The sequence below is a fragment of the Enoplosus armatus genome, chromosome 12, assembly GCF_043641665.1.
Source record: "Enoplosus armatus isolate fEnoArm2 chromosome 12, fEnoArm2.hap1, whole genome shotgun sequence".
Classification (NCBI taxonomy): Eukaryota; Metazoa; Chordata; class Actinopteri; order Centrarchiformes; family Enoplosidae; genus Enoplosus; species Enoplosus armatus.
In genome coordinates this window covers 19,451,564-19,469,803 of record NC_092191.1, presented here as the reverse complement: position 1 = coordinate 19,469,803, position 18,240 = coordinate 19,451,564, and the positions used below count along the sequence as shown (strand labels likewise).

General features: G+C 42.9%; 1 protein-coding gene across 1 annotated transcript; it reads right to left on the bottom strand.

The window, feature by feature from the left end:
• Positions 1–10,324: 10,324 nt before the first annotated feature.
• Positions 10,325–11,551, bottom strand: hs3st1l1 (heparan sulfate (glucosamine) 3-O-sulfotransferase 1-like1). Its single transcript, XM_070916235.1, has one exon. The coding sequence runs from the start codon at positions 11,549–11,551 to the stop codon at positions 10,610–10,612; it is 942 nt and encodes a 313-aa protein (XP_070772336.1). The 3' UTR covers positions 10,325–10,609.
• Positions 11,552–18,240: the final 6,689 nt, after the last annotated feature.

Sequence of the window (18,240 nt, the reverse complement as noted above, 5' to 3'; positions counted from 1 at the left end):
TCACCACTTTGGTCCACGCTGAAATGTCAACAAATGGATTGGCATGGAATTCTGTACAGACATGAGCATGCTCACATGCTGACAATAGCATTTAGCTCAAAGCAAAGTATTGCTGTGCTGTACAGCTTCACAGAGCCGCTAGCATAGCTGTAGACGCTTAGTCTTGAGATAATGTAAGCTTTAAAACCACTGAACTGCTTACACAAATGCTACACAACAATGCTACAAACAGCCATGTGCATGTGCCAGTTTGGAGGCTAAAGAAGCCAAAAGGTTATCCTGTAATGTTCAGGCTCTGTCTAAACAACCTTGGCAGGTACAGGGATGTACAGGCATATTAAAAGATCCCAGTTTAAAATCTTCTCTTCTATTTTGAGGGTGTCCTGAGATTAGCTTCATCCTTGCCGTAAAAAGTTCACATCAGGAAATAAACTTTAAAGGTTTGACTGTATCCTCATCAGCAATTGTTTGTGGTCCGCTAGATTAAAATTGGGTCAGCATGAGATCAGAAGCCACAGACTGTCCCATCTAATCAAAACATCAAAGCAGAATAACTCAAGAGCCTCTCACTGAGGACAGGGCACTGAGCAGTGGTGTGATAAACAAAAGTGTCTTGCCAGTGCCCTCTATGCCCATAAAGAGGAGCAGCCTCCCTGCACACATCCACAGGCCAGCAATTACAGCTGAGCCTGACCGTTAGCTGCTTCTCTGTCTCTGCTCTGTCGACATGTCAGAGCTGAAGTCTGACAGGACTGAGCATGAAAGAACAGGCAGTGGACAGCTGGCAGAAGGAAACAGCAGCAGAGTTGGGATGAATTCACTTTTGTTTGGGTCACAAGAGACATGGATTTTCTGCACAGTTCAAATATTGATTTTTATTTTTTGGTGGGGGAGAGAAAAAAAAAATGGCTATTCCGATCCAACTTATCTGCAAAATGTTGAGAATTATTGCTGCATAGTTAGAATGTTTTGTTTTGGCAAGATTACACATGGAGCAGAAAACAGCAACGCTTTTTTCCCTACTGACTGAGGAAGACATTTGGCAGATTTATAGCCTGTTTGTTTGCTCTGTCCAAGTTGCCCTTTTTACTACAGGCTGTGCCCCTGAAAGAGTCTGTAGATGCCACTGCTTGACGCCCCCACCACCATCACACATTATACTAACGTAAAGTCCTCACACCTGACTCAATGTGTTACATTACAAACTCTTAGTCTTCATACTGTGAACTATTGTACACTCCCTGGTAAATATTATATATATCATTTAAATAACAGTCATATTGTGCATATTTTTTATCTTATGTTTTATAATATTGTTTCATATGTTATTGTCAGTTTTCTCGTTCCTATTTATGTGTCTTGACTTGCTTTATCTTTCTTTATAATTTCTACTGTTACCAAGGCAAATTCCTTGTATGTGTAAACCCACTTGGCAATAAACCTGATTCTGATGAGGACTGGAGAGGATTAGAGAGCAAGTGAGAAATTGTAAATTGCAGCAGTCGGTTTTGATGTTGAATTCCACAGAAAAGAAAGTCATAATCTTGGACTCAGACTTCTTTCCCTTCAGAGAACCAGGCTTTGCCTACAAATAATCCTTGCACTCATTCGCTAAGGCTGCCCGCCGCCTTGCAAGCGAAAACAGCTGCGAGGAGGAACAGCTCTTTCTCCCCTTTCCGTCTTTGTTTCTCTTTAATTGACTTTTTAACAAGGCTCTGTTCAAGTTGACCAACTACACCCTTCATTCCCGGCCAACACTCACACACATATACACTTCTCTTATTGGCTGATGTGGGAAACTCATTAAAATTGTGCGTGGATGTGTGTGTGCAAAATGCAATTTCTGAATCAATGAGCTATCTGCAGAGAAGCATAAATGAACAACATGTTTATATGCATGATAATGCCGACCCCTCGGTTTCTGTCAGGGGAGGTCAAACTGCATAATGTATTCTGACTGAGATGAAAACACCCTCTTGGGTGGATTTGGAGTAAATTATTTTAAGCCATTGTCATAAAGTCCAAGCGAGAACCTGCACCAGGAGCATAATTTGGAACGGTAATCTACCAAACACTGGGTGGCTAGAACAGTAAATGTGAAGGCTTTCACTGACTGGGTGTAGACTGAATCACTGTATCATATCATATGGGCAATAAAAATACAAAAATAAACATTTCACAGTATTAGTTTAAGGTGGTGATTTATCTGAACATGCCAAGACATTTTGTCTGTAATTGAGTCCTTAAGGTTTTATTTTCATAAACAAGAGTGAATCTGCCACTTAGTATATTTCAACCTCTGCTGAGGCAAATCAGCTTCAATTTGAACTTGAGCTACTGAGTAAGGCAGTAGCATCAAAATCCAAGTATACTATACTGACTATTAACAGCCTTTCATTCCTGGTTAATTCAACTCTTCATTTGCAGGAAAGTGAAATGAGCTATTTATTCTTACAAGGTGTTGCTTTAAACTAATGCACAACACTACAAACTGCACCATTTGCAGTGCCTATAACACATTTTAAAGCTAGAATCTGCAACTTTACACGTTCGTAGCTCCAAGTGGCATCAACAGATAAAAATAGGAAAACTGTTTGAACTTCAATAGCACCCCCCCCCCTCCCCCCCAAATCCTGCAGTGTAACATCAGTAAACTGCACACCGCACAACTTGGCTGGTCTGTGACACTTTATGATACCAAATGATACCAGAGGGACTGAGAGGCAAAAGGTCTAACATCGGCTAGACCAGCTTTCTTTCTGTGCTGTTTAGTCCGCTGTGAAGTTTTTACACCAGTCGTCCCACCTGACACCAGAATTGAATTTTGGCCAGTACCATAAATGTGCGCCACCTGCAGAGGAGCGATGGCAGACTCTTCTCTGCTGCAGCTCCACTGTGTGGTGTAGTCTGATAAGACGGGGCTAAGTATCGTGCCTCATGCAGGTTTCATTAAGTGGCAATTGCAGTGAACTAAATTCAAATAATCATAAGTTTTTATGACACTAAACCTGCATGCCATTTTAGTGACCGGTTAAATTTAGCTCCTCTCCCTTCATACAACATTCTGGGTATTTCTTGGATCACATTTTCTCTTTTTGCATTCTAATTAAGCGTTGGAACAATTCCAGGTATTTGATGCATAAGTGTAAAAGTCACTTCCCACCTCAGCGTGCTGTAAACACACAAGTGCAAGTGCTGATGTGCTAAATAAACAAGAATCCTATTTTTAATATGTGTGAAACAGATGCCAGTGTTCAAAATAAAAACATAATTTTGGAGATCATTTTTCAAGAGGTGACGCTGAGAGGTTGTTTATTTCCTCTTTTCTTTCTTTCCTGTCCTTCCGCTTGGCTTATTTACCTGTTTTAGCTGCCACAAGGCTGGTGGATTAGCAACCACCCCAAGGGGTAGGTTGCTCATTTTACAGAGGACTTCAGGGGGACTGAGCCGATGTTATCGTTTCCTCTGAAGTCTGTGCTGTCTCTTTGAACATGCTTTATCTTCACATCTCTGTACTCGCCTGCAAATGGAGCAACACACAGGGGCTGCTTTGAAATGAATTAGCAATAGGAAGGTGCCCGAGTCACTTGTGAGGCATACTTAATTTGTATAACATGAATTAATGTTCTAAAAATAAGAAGCCCATCCATCCTTTGAGTGGGCTCACGGAGAGCTTGAAACAATGAAATCCAGACAGTGATGAGGGACGACATTGAAAAATTAGCGGAGTCAAAATGTCACCTTCCCCCCTGAAGTGCCGCAGCCAAGCAACCATTAAAAAAATAAATAAAAAAGTACAGAAAAAGAAGATGAATGAACGAAAGAGGCGCTAAGCATCCAACACTAGCTGGGATCCCAGCTGACAGAGAAAGCAAGGCAGAAAGACTGGCAGACTTCAAGGGAGCTCAGAGAGACCTTCTTGCTTTTGTCTGGTCCCTCTTGCCCCTTTCTGCCATGGCTGGAAATAGCAATTGTGTGACACTTGGCTCCTGTGGGCCCGGGCTGCTATAAGCCGGCAGAGAAATGCGATGCTTTCTGCCATGGCTGTGCACTCCGACTGTTGTTGTTGTTTGGCTGTGGAGGAATCAGAGCGGGGACTCAGGGCTCTACTGTACACCCAAAGGAGAGTAGATTTCATATTCCAGAGTGAAATGCCTTCTGGCACTCTTCCGCCAGCCCTTGATTTGAATAGACAAGAGCTGCTGGGGAGGATTGAGGGATAAAATAGGCTGAGGGAGAGGAGTGAGTGGAGCCTCAAGAACATACACAAAGTCTATATGCTGTGTCAGCACTCAGACATATGGAGAAACGAGTTCTGAGTGTGGAGTGGCACTAAAAAAGAGGACGCATGTCTTGTTAGGTCTTAGCTAGAAAGCACCACAAATATCATGTTTGTGGAGTTTGCTTACACCTTGATGCGTTTGGTAGTATATAGCAGTGGTTCTCCACCTTTTTGGCTCGTGACCCTTTATAGAGTTTAATGATGACCTCAGTGTTAGTTAACATAGAAACATGGGACCCTCCTGGATGATGTAACAATACTGTAGGTTTATGTTATGGCCTCCAGTTTTAATTATTTCAACATCACGTTTATTCCGTCAGTTTGGAATGGTGGGCGGCTCTAAATACTACAATACCCATGAAGCCTTGGCCGCTGTTACTATAGAGAAGAAAGCCAGTCAGAGGCACAGTTTTCTCAACAGTAACCTTTAGCTTCCACCCGCAGTCAGCATTGAACAGAATTTTAACTTCATTACCTCTTCATGTACACAGGATAGGACCAGATACTTTCCGACACAGTTGTCCATCTTTTGTACTGGTGATTCAACTGAGAGAGTTCCATGCACGTTGTCTATGGAGAAAATGAATGGGAGTTTCATTTTTCGGGAACCAGAGCATTCGGCAACAGCTCCTCCCACCTCGCAACTCTGTAACCCAGCACAACCTACTCGTGACCACTCATCAGAGGTCGCAAATGAGCTGTGAGCAGTGTGACCAAAGATTGTTCCTATCTCAGAAGGTGAAACCAGTATTCCCACTATTTCACAAGTAAAATGCTGATTTGAGAAAAGTCACCAAAAAATGTAATACATCATTTTCTCTGGAGAAATTATGTTTCTTCCTCCTCTTTCTTTACTTTTTAACCATATTGTGATTGCTTAGATTATTCTTGAAACCCATTAGGGGTCCTGACCCATAGGTTGGGAACCACTGGTATATAGGATCCCAGACCAAGTCGAATTATGTTGAGTGTTTGCATGAGCGTTTGCTTGCACAGATTATTTTTTACAATAACTGAGAAGGTTAGAGTGAATAAATTCACTTTATTTCTCTGTAAATTAGATCATCTTATATTTAGACTTCAAATCTAGTTGAACTTGTTTTGACTATGGATTGGATTATCTAGTGCTCACTATTCAAGGCTGTTTGACTTATTCAGGTAAATGCCACTTGCCTTGTGTTAATTAGCAATCTTATTTGGGGTTATCTTTAGCAAGATACAAGTGACATACCGGTTACAGTATCTCCAGTATGCTTTGAACATCTTATTTCAAGTTCTAGTCTTTTGGTTTGCATGACGATATATTTTCAACTTTATCTTGGGACGAAATATCTAATTTCAAGGTTTTCAAGACTTCTGTTATCTTGAGTTAATTTTTTTCAACCTGAATGTGTGTACCAAATTTTGCTAGAGAAACAGTCAGAGGGTTACTTAAGTCATTGAGATTCATACTCGGGATGATGAAAATCTGTACCGAGTGTCTTGGCAATCCATCTTGTTGTTGGCGAAACGTTTCACTCAAAGTCAGGAAGGTCAACCTCATGCTGGCGCGAGAGGAAAAGATGAAAGATGATGTTTGGTGATCCCCAAAGTCATTCAGAAACATCATCTGGGGAACATGAATGTCTGTACAAAATTACATTGCATGGCAAAAGTGGTGGACCCACTGATCGACACTGACACGGCCAGAGGTGCAGCACCTGTAGTCAGCTCGCATGGTGGCTCAATGGTTAGCACACATGTCTCCTAACGTGTAGGTTTTGTTTTCTGGAAACAAGAACAACACTAATCTTAGGGTCACTAATCTAAGTCATTTGATCTTGTTGTAAGACTTCTGGTCACTGAGCATCCTGAATTATTTCAATAAATCTTATCAAGTGGAAATCACTTACTTAACTCGTTTCAAGCTAAGAAAACTCATACCTTAAATGTTTCCACTCAAATTTGGGGGGGTGATTTTGCATTGTTAAAGGTGTTCGTGTAGAGGGGCTCTAAAAGGCTGCATCAGTGACTCATATTGACACTCTCTCCTGCAGAACAAGAAGAGGTCAACAAAGCATGTGCTTCATTTTGCTCTCACATGCCTACGCAGACAGTTTGCACAATGAGCTCTGCATTCGTAGCCCCGACCTCACCTTAGGTTTTTTTTTTTTTATATCGTTTTTTTCTTTTCATCGCCTCAAAGGATTAATCAGAGGCTTTTATAATGCAGCTGCAAATAAGCAGACATGTCTCTTTCTCCTCCCTTTGACCTGAATGCAGCAGCAGCCTTCCTTCCCCTTTAGTAAAGACTGCCACGAGAGCACATCAAACACATGCCCTCTGCACCCGAGGCAATGAAAAATAAATCAACAAACAAATGAATAAGTAATCACAAAGGAAAAAAAATAACAAGGAGCCTTTAAATTATGTGCGAAAAACACGTTTATCTGAATAGTTCTTGTGTTTTCTGAGCCTTTTGTGTTTGTGATAATCCGTGTATTTTGGGAAGCATGTCGGTTTCCGGGTCCCCGATCTCATTAGATTTATGTTCATTGTTCTTTTTCTGATAAAAAGGCGTCAGTGGGTTGGTTATATGGTATGCATCACTCCCCACAGGCTTTTTGCATTTGAGCCAGCAATATAGAACTAAAAACACTAAAAACACCCCGTTGCTGCTGGGTGATGTCTTGGCTGCAAGAATTGAATGAAAGTGTTGCTGTTTTTTTCAGCCTGAAAAGGAGCCATGTTTTAGAAATAGCTTCATAGTGATGAGAGCTCAGAGGCATCGCCCAGATGGTCACACCTGCGTGCACAGCTGTGTGGAGTAGCTGCGTATTTAATAGAGGAATAAACACAAAGATACTCATTCAGCAGGCAATAAGGTTATCTTTGAAATCCTATAAAAGGACTGTATCATCATTAAAACTGTAAACCATCCAGTGAGTAATTAATTGCTTGTAGAGACACTGCAGATGCTGCAACGTTCATGAATTTTAAAACAAATATGAAGAAACCAACTCCTGCGTCTTACTGAGCCATAGCCCGATTCACTGAACCATGCTGTTTATAGCTTACACATACCTGCTGAGCCATGTCAGTCGACTCTAAATGTGCATTAAGTCCTGCTTCTAATGTTGACACGGAGGTCATTAATTCGCATCAAGGACAACTCCTTAATAGACTTGTATCACGCAAATGCAGTGGCTGTTAGTTTGCAAACAGCTTAGCAAGCAGCAAGCGTTCCTCGTGCTTTGATTCGATGCTAAGTGCTTCATCAATCACAATCCCAGACAGATCATTAGAGGCTTCTAGGATGACAGGACCAGCCAAAACATCTACAGCAGATTGCTCCAGACCACCCCTCAAACCTTTAATTACGCCCGAGGTTGGCACTTATCAAAGACAAGCAGTGATAAGTGACTCACTCAATAGTAGCCATTAGTTAAAGCAACTTGTTAGTGTCAAGGGTTTTAAATAACTTACATTGCATTATAATATGTCAGACCCAAAGCAACACATGCTTTTTTTTTCTTCTGTAGAGCAGAAAATAGCCCATTGAACACAACACAACAACACATTGCCGTTATTAATAACTCCATTTCTAATAGCTCTAATTGGACTGTTTTTCGGCTTCAGATTTAAGCGGCAGACTTTGTAACCAGATGGTTGCTGGACTGAATCCCCTGTTAACACGCTTGTAAGCAAGGTACTTAAAAAAACGATGATGATAAGATAATGCCGGCTTCAGTTTAAATAATAAGAAAATTAAAAAAAAGCAAGATTTACAGATTTGCATCTCAGCACGCGTTCGCCGAGGCTCTAGGAAAGGCAGTGTCAGGTGGTCAGTCCACCACTTTGGTCTAAACTGAAATATCTCAACAACATTTGGATGGGTTGCCATGAAAAGACATTTTTAGTTCCCAGAGGATGGAGACTACTGACTTTGTAAATCCCCTGACTTTTCCTCTCGCGACACCACAAGGTTGGCATTTGTAGCATTGAGTGAAATTTATGGAGGCTTTCCATCAAATTTGGTGGAGAAATGTAACTCCCCCGACATGTAACAGCTTTGGTGGTCCCTTAACTTTCCTTATGGCACCATCATCAAGTTTTTTTTTCCCCCATTCAGTTTTCCCATTTCAAAATTCATTTTAGGTTTATTTTATGGCCACCAGTTTAGTATTAAAGTATTAGACACGTTGAAATGTGTCTCTGGCACCACCGTGCTTTAAGTACAGCCTCACAGAGCCGCTAGCATGGCTGTAGGCTCTTGTTCAAGGATAACACAATAGAAACCAGAATCTCCATTATGGTCTTGATATATAAACAGCAGAAATAACACATGGATACATATGTTATGGCAGTATTATTTTTTTCATTTTATTATCATCTACAAATCCAGTAAACAAAGCAAAACTAACATTGGATTACTGGACAAAAAAGCCGGTGTAGTCACAGCTTGGCAATCTGTATAAAAGGTTATGCTTAGAGAACTCCATAATAACAAGAGTCACATCGTTTCATTTGTTGCAATGATATGAACTTCAGGGGACTCGCTGATAAAAATATCCTTATCCTTGAACAACCCATTGCTGACTGCAGTTCCTCCGAGTCCAACATTAGACAGCTGCAGATGCACTCTGCAGCTCCCAGTGTTTCTGCAAAACAGCAAACACACTCAGTCAACTTTGCCTCAAATAAATAAAGGGGAATTTGTTCAGCGTGTACTCTCATATTGTAAGCAAAGCATGCCCTTTTGTCCTTCCTGCCCACCTGCTTAATAGAAACACTGTGTTGCACCAATGTAACACCCCAGGAATGATTGCTAACGTGTGTCCACGTGTGTGTGTGTGTGTGTGTGTGTGTGTGTGTGTGTTGCGGCAGTGGAGTGTGGCCTTTGTGCCGCTGGACAAATCGTTCTCTTCCTGATGAGCGGCTGGGTGATACATACCAGAGCAGACAGGCGTCGGCCAGGGTCACGAGGTTACTGTCACAGGCCCTTCACCTGTGCGTGCGCCAACAGAGGGGATCCTAGAAAGAGCACGTCTAGACACATTTCCTCACACTGTTCCCTCATGAGTTACTCTGGAGTTCAAGTGCCCCCTGGTGAGCAGAAGGAAGAAAAGTCCCAGAGCGAGATGAGTTACGGGGGATTCACTGCCTTTGTCATCAAACAGTACTTGTGTACACGTGATGAAAATCACACACACCCAGATCCACCACGAACTACACTCTTCATGTAAATATTCAGCATATTTGTGTTTAGCCCACAGCTATACCCCCCCCCCCCCCCTCCATGTTCTGTTCTGGATATAGATCCAATGTAGCATCAATGACTGTCTGCTGGAATAAGCACTATAACTCTCCCGAGGCGAGCAGAGCGGGGAGATCACATGAATATCAGATCCCAGTGGAGCTGTAGCTTTGGCTGCTGTTTAAAGCCCAATCAATGAAAGAAACATGACCCATGTCTATCTGTTGTGTATAGGATGTTTCTGGGAAGACTGCATGCCAAGTATAATTCAGGAAAGAGATAATATGTAGAAAAAAGAAATGTACACAGACACAGTGTCATTTATAAATGTTTTGCAGCACTGTTAGGCATATGATTTAATGACCACTTTTAACACCTGAGCAAATTGTTGAACAGAGCAGCAGCAAAATGCAACAGCAGCTCCCTGGATTTGAGCTTGCTGACTATGGAGATTTGACTGATTTAGCTGCAGGCACAGGCTACCTTCAATGTCCAAAGCCATTAGTGATTCCTGTACTACTAAAGCGCTGCTCCAGGGTACCCATTACCTTGCATTAATGTCTACCTTCCACCACAGCAAATCAAAGGCTTATTCTTATGTCTCTGCCTACCTTAGTATACTCCCTAAATAACACAGGTTAGAGGGCTCGGGGGCTTTTGATGGCCAGAATGAAATGGAGACAGACAGAAACATGCCACTTTTTCTTGTACATTTGAAAGCAGAACAATTTATTATCAAGAACAAGAATATCAAACAAGAGAGAGGAAAAAAAGTTCATCAGTTTCACAAACTTGTTTTCGCGGCAATTTGATCACTTTAACGCTTCCAGCACAGAGAGAATGACTTATTAAGCTTGGAGATTCTTCCATTTAATCTTACGCCTCTAGTTACAGTTTTTCATATTTTTTTGCCTTATCGTGTAAATATAGAACTGCTCTGCTGAAACCAGAGACCACAACAGTAGTTATTAAGAGGCTATTCAAAGGGTTTTTTTTAAATGTCAGTTCTGTAAAGTGCTTTATGCCCCCTTTTTGTCCTCATCACAGACAAGGTAGTGGCTCCCTTAAGTCCGATTTGTGATCTGGAATCCTTATTGCCAGTCGAAGGTGCGCTTCACCAGCCTGAAGAAGGTTCGGTTGTGTTCCTGTAGGTAAGAGCGGAGCTGCTGAAGGACGGTGCTGTTGACTGCTGGGTGAGGGCGTCCCTTAGACTCGTGCAGACAGCGTTCTCGACCATCACTTCGGATACAGTAAAACCCCTTGGTCTGGTTGAAGTAGAAGTTAGAGGATACTATCCTTGGGGGCAAGTTGAGGAAGCACTCCACCTTCTGAAGCTCTGGCAAGGGGTCACGGATCAGAGCATCTCCATCTACGATGTGTATCTGTTCCAGGGGGAAGTGCCGCAGCCAGTTGCGCATGTGGATGTCGTACAGGCTCCTCTGAATGGCCTTGTACCGGATATTCAGGGCTCCATTGCGCACTAGCAGGTTCTCAATGGCTTGCACCGGCTTGTGGTTCTCCAGCCGGTTGAAGTACACCTGGGTGTAGTCGGAAATTACCCGCTCGGCCGGGTCTCGCAAGATCAGTAGCAGCTTTATGGACGAGTTCATGGCGCAGATGCGTTCTGGTGCGAGGGCTGACGTAAAGTAACCTGGAGTTTTCTCCACTGTGATCTGTTGAGGGTACGAGTAGGGCATCAACTCACGGTACCACTCAAAGCCCTTGGCATAGTTCTCATCCCAGTCAAAGAAGTGCACCTCTGTGGCAGCAGCAGCAACCTCTGGGTGTATGTCTAGCATCTCCAGCAGTGCTCTTGTGCCCCCCTTGCGTACCCCAATAATGATACTGTGTGGGGCTTTTTTACTAGTGCCTGGGGGCGGAGATGAGGGCACATCTCCAGTCACATTGGCTAGTAGTCCAGGATTAAGGTCCATGGGGTCCAGTGTTATGTCAAATCCTGCCTGGACAAGCTCAGGTGGGGCAGCATATGTCTGGAGAACCAGAAGAAAGGCAGATGCCAGGAAACAAGCCATGGTGATGGACTGAAGAGTAGAGATTGGCCAAGAGACAGAAGCAAGAAAAGGAGACAGTGGTTTAGCTGTGGATAAGATCTGTCTTTCTGAGCTCAGCGGCAACAAGAGCAGTGGCAAGTGCAGTCTTTGTCTGCCATTGAATTTGAACTGGAGGAGGACGAGAAATCATCGGCAGTCCACAGCACATCTGTAGGGAAGAACAAAGACAAAAAAGAGAAGAAAAGGCTTTCAGATTTATGGCATATAAAGCAGAATGAATGTCTGTATTATACTGAAATGGCATTTTCCTCATCCTGAAAAAGCAATCCAGCCATAAATACAATCCGTGTCTGTTATAAGTGTATCATCTCAAAAGGATAATCTCAATTCATCTTTCTTTGAGTCTCTTTTCATCTTCCCCTTCCCATCTGCTTTCTCTTCTAACTCTATAAAGTCACTTTCAATTGATACTGTAATTTCTCCGGCTGAAAAACATTTAACCAGACAGCTCTTTAGAAAATGTGTCTGAGATATGCAAGTGTGGCTGAAGGCCAGACGACAAGGCCAGAGTGCTTTGTCTTCCTTTACCAGGTCAAAATCCACAGTAGAATCAATACACTTAACATCTCCCCCCTCGCGCATCGAAATCAAGGCATTCGGAGACTTATGAAGACAAATTTATTGCAGGAAATCAGATGAGTTCCCACTTCTAGGTGACTTTGATTTCCTATATATGCCAGGAAAGATCAATGCTAGGGCAATGAAATTCAGCAAACACAAGGACAAGGATTTAGGGCATTAAATTATACTAATAATATTGCTGAAGAGCCCTTCAACAACCATGGGAAAATTACAATTTGCCGTCTTGTCTTTTTAACCTTTTACCTTTTATTACAAGGGCTGTTAAAAATGTTCATATTTGCCTTGTTTTCTTGCCTTCAATAGGCACTTGTCAAACGGTTTGCCTTCACTTAACCAAGAAATAACATGTGTTAAAAATGTTCCCCTGCGCTGCAGCAAGAAGCCACGAGTTGAAGGAGCAGAGCACATTTTTTAAATGTCATGGAATCCATTTACAAAACAAAACTCTTCGGATACCTTCGCGAGGAAAAAAAACAAAAAGCCGAGAGAGCTGTTGCTTACAGTGTGCTAGTCAAAGCAACAGGGCCGGGCTATGCAAACATCCAGCTTCAACAGCAAAGGTCACGGTAAGGTAATCTAAACAAAGGCAGATATTCCCTGCCTGGGAACAGACTGCCAGACACACACACACACACAAGCACGATTACAAAGTACTATTCTGGATGCATACAGTAGACAGAAGTGTTCAGCACATATTACTCATCACCTGCATTGTCGGCTAGAAATAGGTAACAGATCATTTGAATACATTTTGGTCTGCCTCTATGGCAGTCACTTCAACACTTCCGTAGCAGTGGGTGGAATTCTTCCTACCAGTAAGAGGCTAAATTCCTGCGGCGCTTTCTGCAGACGGCATTTACTGTAATTACATGTCGATGGGGAAAAGAGTAAATTATTAAAGAAATGTGATATTGCATGGCTTTTATAGCAGGGGCTATAAGGCTGCACTTTTCTTTTTTTCTTGGCAGTGTTTTCTGCCCAATTTTCACAATAACTATCAGAAGAAAACACAGAACGTCTGTTTCGTGTCCTATATATAGAGAGGCTGATGAAATGTCTTCCTGAGGCACTTTCATCTTACCTAATCCTTGTACAGTAAAATACCAAGGTAACAGTTGAAAAAATAGTAGTTGAATTCCAAAGTGATCCACCATCATTACATTTTTTTTTAAAAGATAGTAAAAGCCTAGTTTATGAGACACGCTCATTAGAAATTGATATGAAAGTAATGAGTCACTTTAACATCTTTGTTTAGAAACTGTCATCGAGGCTCATGGATTTGTGAGGCACGCATAAAAATAACTGAAATCTGTGTACTCAAGTTGTTTTCAGTGACCAACTGTTATTGTTAATTATGTCTCTGCTTGCAGAAATACTTACCTCGAGTACAATTTAATCAGAGAAGTTGTCCCTCTAATTAAGCAAAGTATGTGAGTATAACTACCAGAGTGCATACAATGTCACCAGTGGCCTTTCTCTCACCTTACAGAGTCTTTCAACCATATAAAGGCTATGACACATGCCCCCTCTTCACACTACGATCTGTGGCTTGAGTGTGGGACTGGGCCTGTGAGCTGAACGCAGGAGAGCTGACCTGCCCTACAGGGCCCGGGGTTGTGCAAGGAGGCACTTATGCGCTGTGACAGGCGCGCCTGCCTGTCAGCGTTTCCCTGGCAGAGAGCTGCCAAGTCCAATGCTAACAGCCAGGCAGCCAGACGAGCTTTCTGTCTCATCCAATTCCCCCCACTCCTCTCACAGCACACCACCACCTGGAAGGAGCCATTGTTTCACATTCCATTGGGCCTTATTGCTTTATTCAGCACTTGATGCATATCTATCCTGTTTTTCATTCGGCACATGGCAGCCATGCTGTCTGGTAGACCCCTTAAACAAGACTATTTCCACTAAACACTGTGGGGCCAGTGGAAGGTTACACAACACAGGTTTGTAGGGAAGAGCTGTGGCCTCACTGAGACTTGGGAGTAGGATATAGCATCTGTGTGCAGTGGCTGAGTGTGAGCACTGCTGCCTCACACCAAGAGAGCGTAGATTCAAATCTCTGGCCACTTTTTTGCTTAAGGAGTTTGCATGTTTTGTTTCTGCGCATTTCCTTCAGGTACCATCTTAATCCTGAGGTAAAAGGTGTGAGCATGAAGGTGCGGTCGGACCAGAACTAGCAAGGGGAAATTTAGCTGTGGGGAAATGCGAGTGGAACTGAAAATACTATGGACAGGGTTGTAAGCAAGTTGAGGAGTTTCCAAAAGAAGGAATATAAACTAGGGATGCACAGGTCCGATTCGCCAGATCAGTATTGGTGCAGATACTGAGTTTATTAAGCAGATCAGGTATTTTTTGTCAGTGTCATTAAAACATTTTTAGTGCCTCAGCAATCTCTGGCCTCATGTCAGCCTAAATAAAAATGATGCCAGTCACAGTGATGTATGCAGATTTTAAATTTCAGGAAAAGAGGGCAGTGTTGGATAATGTGTATCTGCAAACACCGAGCGTTGCGGTATTGCGATTGGTATCTAAAGAAAAACCAGTTAATCCGTCCCTAATATGAACAATTAATACTTCCTGAATTACATTAAATCCCACCCTATTTCAAAATGGCTAATTTGAGACAGGAAGCATCTATTAAATCAGTGGGGAGTAAATTACGGTTCGACCGTACCTTCACTGAACTCATTTCTACGTGTATTAGCTCTGTGATTTGGCCAGTGATGTGCACAAGATGTCTCCCTGCGTCGCACGCTGGGATACGCTCCTGCCCCTCTTTGACCCTGATTATGAATAAGTGGAAATACGGACACAGTGCAGACAAAGGCATGGCCGCTTATATAGCAAAATTAAACCTATACTGCATTCCCACTTGAACCCGCGATGCAGGGGCTCCGCACACGAGAGCTGCACTTGCCGACCATTGCCCAGGCTTTAAAACTTGTCTGGCACCAGAGCAGAAGTGCTGCCTGCCTACCGCCCGAGCAGACAGCACAGCCAATCTGCACTATTCATTATATCCCACCAGGCTAAGAGGAGGTGTCCGCAGGTTCTCAGTGCCACAGGAAACCAGGTTCCCACTAATTAACCCAAACAGCCGCCTCTATACATCCACAGAACAAACACTCATTTATATTCAGCAGGGCCCCCTGCCATTAACTGTGGCGGGCAACAGGTATTGAGCAGGGCAGCTTTGTTTTTTTAATGGCCGCTCTTTAGAGACATTAGTATAAAATAATTATTACTGCAATAAAGCTTGATTACAAAGTGTGGCTTTTGTGCTATTAAACTGATTGATTTCAAGTGAGGAAGTTGAAAGTATTAATCGTCGTTACTGTTCATATTTCTGTTGTGGTCACACATTTTAAAGAATTTACTCACATGCAGCTTCGATACAAGTTGCAGCTAATTTTGTTTTCAGCATGACCGAAGACACTGAAGCAGAATTGAGTGCAGAGACAAAGCTCCTTATCTCCTGGTTGTTTCTGTGCCTTTTCCCATCTCGGTAACTTGTATCTCTGTTTCGCTGGCTCACAGCATTGTTAGATGATCTCTTGTAAGATGCAGTGACCCCCCCCCCCCCCCAAATAAAACTGGGACGCTGAAACCCACTCACCTTCATTCTATTTTCTTCTGCACTTTCCCCTTTGCTGCCTCTTCTTTTCCTCAGCCATTCTCTCCAACAGACCCTCAAAAAACCAGTACAATATATTTCCCACCCACACACATCCAACTGTAACTGTGAGACTGTACTCCCACATACAGGATGGGTTTTAAATTATGGATGCATTTTGGTTCACAGTGGGATTCCTGGCTCAATTTATTAATTTCTGTTACGACAATGTACGGCTTTAGCTGCTCACAGAAGAACTGAGATGATCTTTTCTTCCCTTCTTAACCTGCTTACATTTCCACTTTGAGAACCCAACACGCCAATAAAAAAAACTGCAATTTAAAACATGCGTTTAATTTCTGGGACATATAAGGTATACTCCAGAACAATACCAGTAAAACCCTTAATTCCCAACCATGTGTTAAGTATCCAAAACACTGACCAAATGCTCTGCATCAGCATGCAAGCGATTTTAAAGGGACACCTTGAGCGCTGCTGAGCATTTCAATCCTCCCACAAAGCTAGCCTGACCATGATGTGCCCATCTATTTACATTACCGGCACATTACAGCCACTTACTGGTGAGTAGACTGGAGGCTGTGGTAGCTTGAGAACAGAGAGTTGTCACTTTCAACCTCCAGGATGGTCAGAAAAACGCAGCTGGGGAAATGAGTAATGCTCTCACCTCCCTAGGAAACTGCAATAGAGGTGCCCTTGACTTAGTTGTCGATTAGCAAGGCATATTGACCCTCAACTGCCCTGTGGAGCCATCCACTGGCCCAGGATGAAACAGCGGAAGCTCCCAAGACCATGTGTCAACTTTCTCTGGATAAAGGCTAAGAGATCTATTGCTAGTGCAATGATTAGCATAGCTTTTTTAGTATTCGACAACTGGTCTGAATACGTGAACGTGTCTTTCTCTATCTTCCCAAAGCTACTTCTTCAAATAAAACCTGACAAACACAATTGTCCACCAACTAGGAGAGACTATAATCTCACTCCGACAACGTAATATTGACTTGTATTGGTGAGATCTAAGTTACAGGCAATACAAATACGTGTTGCGCTGTTATTTAGCCTACCCCTGATTGATATAAATGGGGTGGACAAAATAATAGAAACACCTGCCAGTATAACGCAATTCGACAGCACCACCAACTGCATCCTCCAAAGTGACGACACAGTTGAATCAACACCCCTCTAAAATGGTTTTGAACAAAAGCTGAACATAAACATAACCTTCACGAAGGTGGGATTTATTGCAGGGCTGTTGTGTAAGTCACTGCAATGCCACTGGAACATCTCTCCTCTGGGGCCACCTGGTGGATAATGGTGCATCAGTGTTGGCTGTTTTTGAAATGACATGGGCGTCAGTTTCCCATCAATATATCTCATTGTCATATTGTGCAGTGATTATAGAAGCAATCTTTGGTTCATATTTTTCCTCAGTCTTTCTTGGGCTCAGGACCAGACAACCCTGTGCTCTGATTCGGCTTCCTGTGCCTGTCCTTCCTGTGGGCAAGGAAGCTGTGAAGCCTCATCGACCCCCACCCTGAGTCTCACTCCAGACCCACCATGGATCTCCATTTGACCCTCTGCTCATCCTCTTGTACTTATCCCACCCTTATCCACAAATGGCTTGGTCTTCATTAGCGAAATCATTTGCAGCAATGGAACTATTCATTGTCTGAAAGGATTTATCATAAATTGGTCGAATGATGGACAGTCTGAGAAGTCTGAGAAGAGACCTATGCTATGCTATAGGACACATGCTATCTAATATTGATATAGACGGTTCTATCTGACCTCGGCAGCATGTCCACACCGTGACACTGAGGATGGAGAGACAACATTGCCTTGTTTTGAGAAGAAACAGCTCTGACGGTAAGCAATATTTGGCTATTTCGGGAGCACATGAGTAAGACAATGACCTAATCCACACCCACATGTCAGCAGAGGCATTCATTACGGACTTCACGGGGAGGTAATCTGTCATTTGCTAGCACACCCAGACACGTGGGCCCAGCCACTAATTACAGTGTTTTAACAGCGATCTTGTATACGTTCAGTTAAACCTTCACAGTATAGCGGCCTTTTCAGCACGTTCTTTTGTCCCCCCTTGCAGAGTGGTTCAGTGTGCAAAGCAGTCTCTTCCAATTACCAAACCCTCTGCCCACTGCCATCTGTGCACAAGTAGAACACGAGCCACCCAACTTGATGAAGGCCTGTGCTTCATAAACAAATGTATGTTTATGCTACATAGGCAAAAGTCTACGTCAAGATCTGTATCAACAAACAAGACATTTTACACCATTTTACATGATACAGAGGACGGAAACGTTCTAGGCTTTCCTGATTTTGGCAGAAATTACGGGAGTCAAACTATGCTGCATCCAGCCACAAACTGCCATTTCCCCATGGCATTACCCCACCAGTTACCCAGCCTAAACACGCC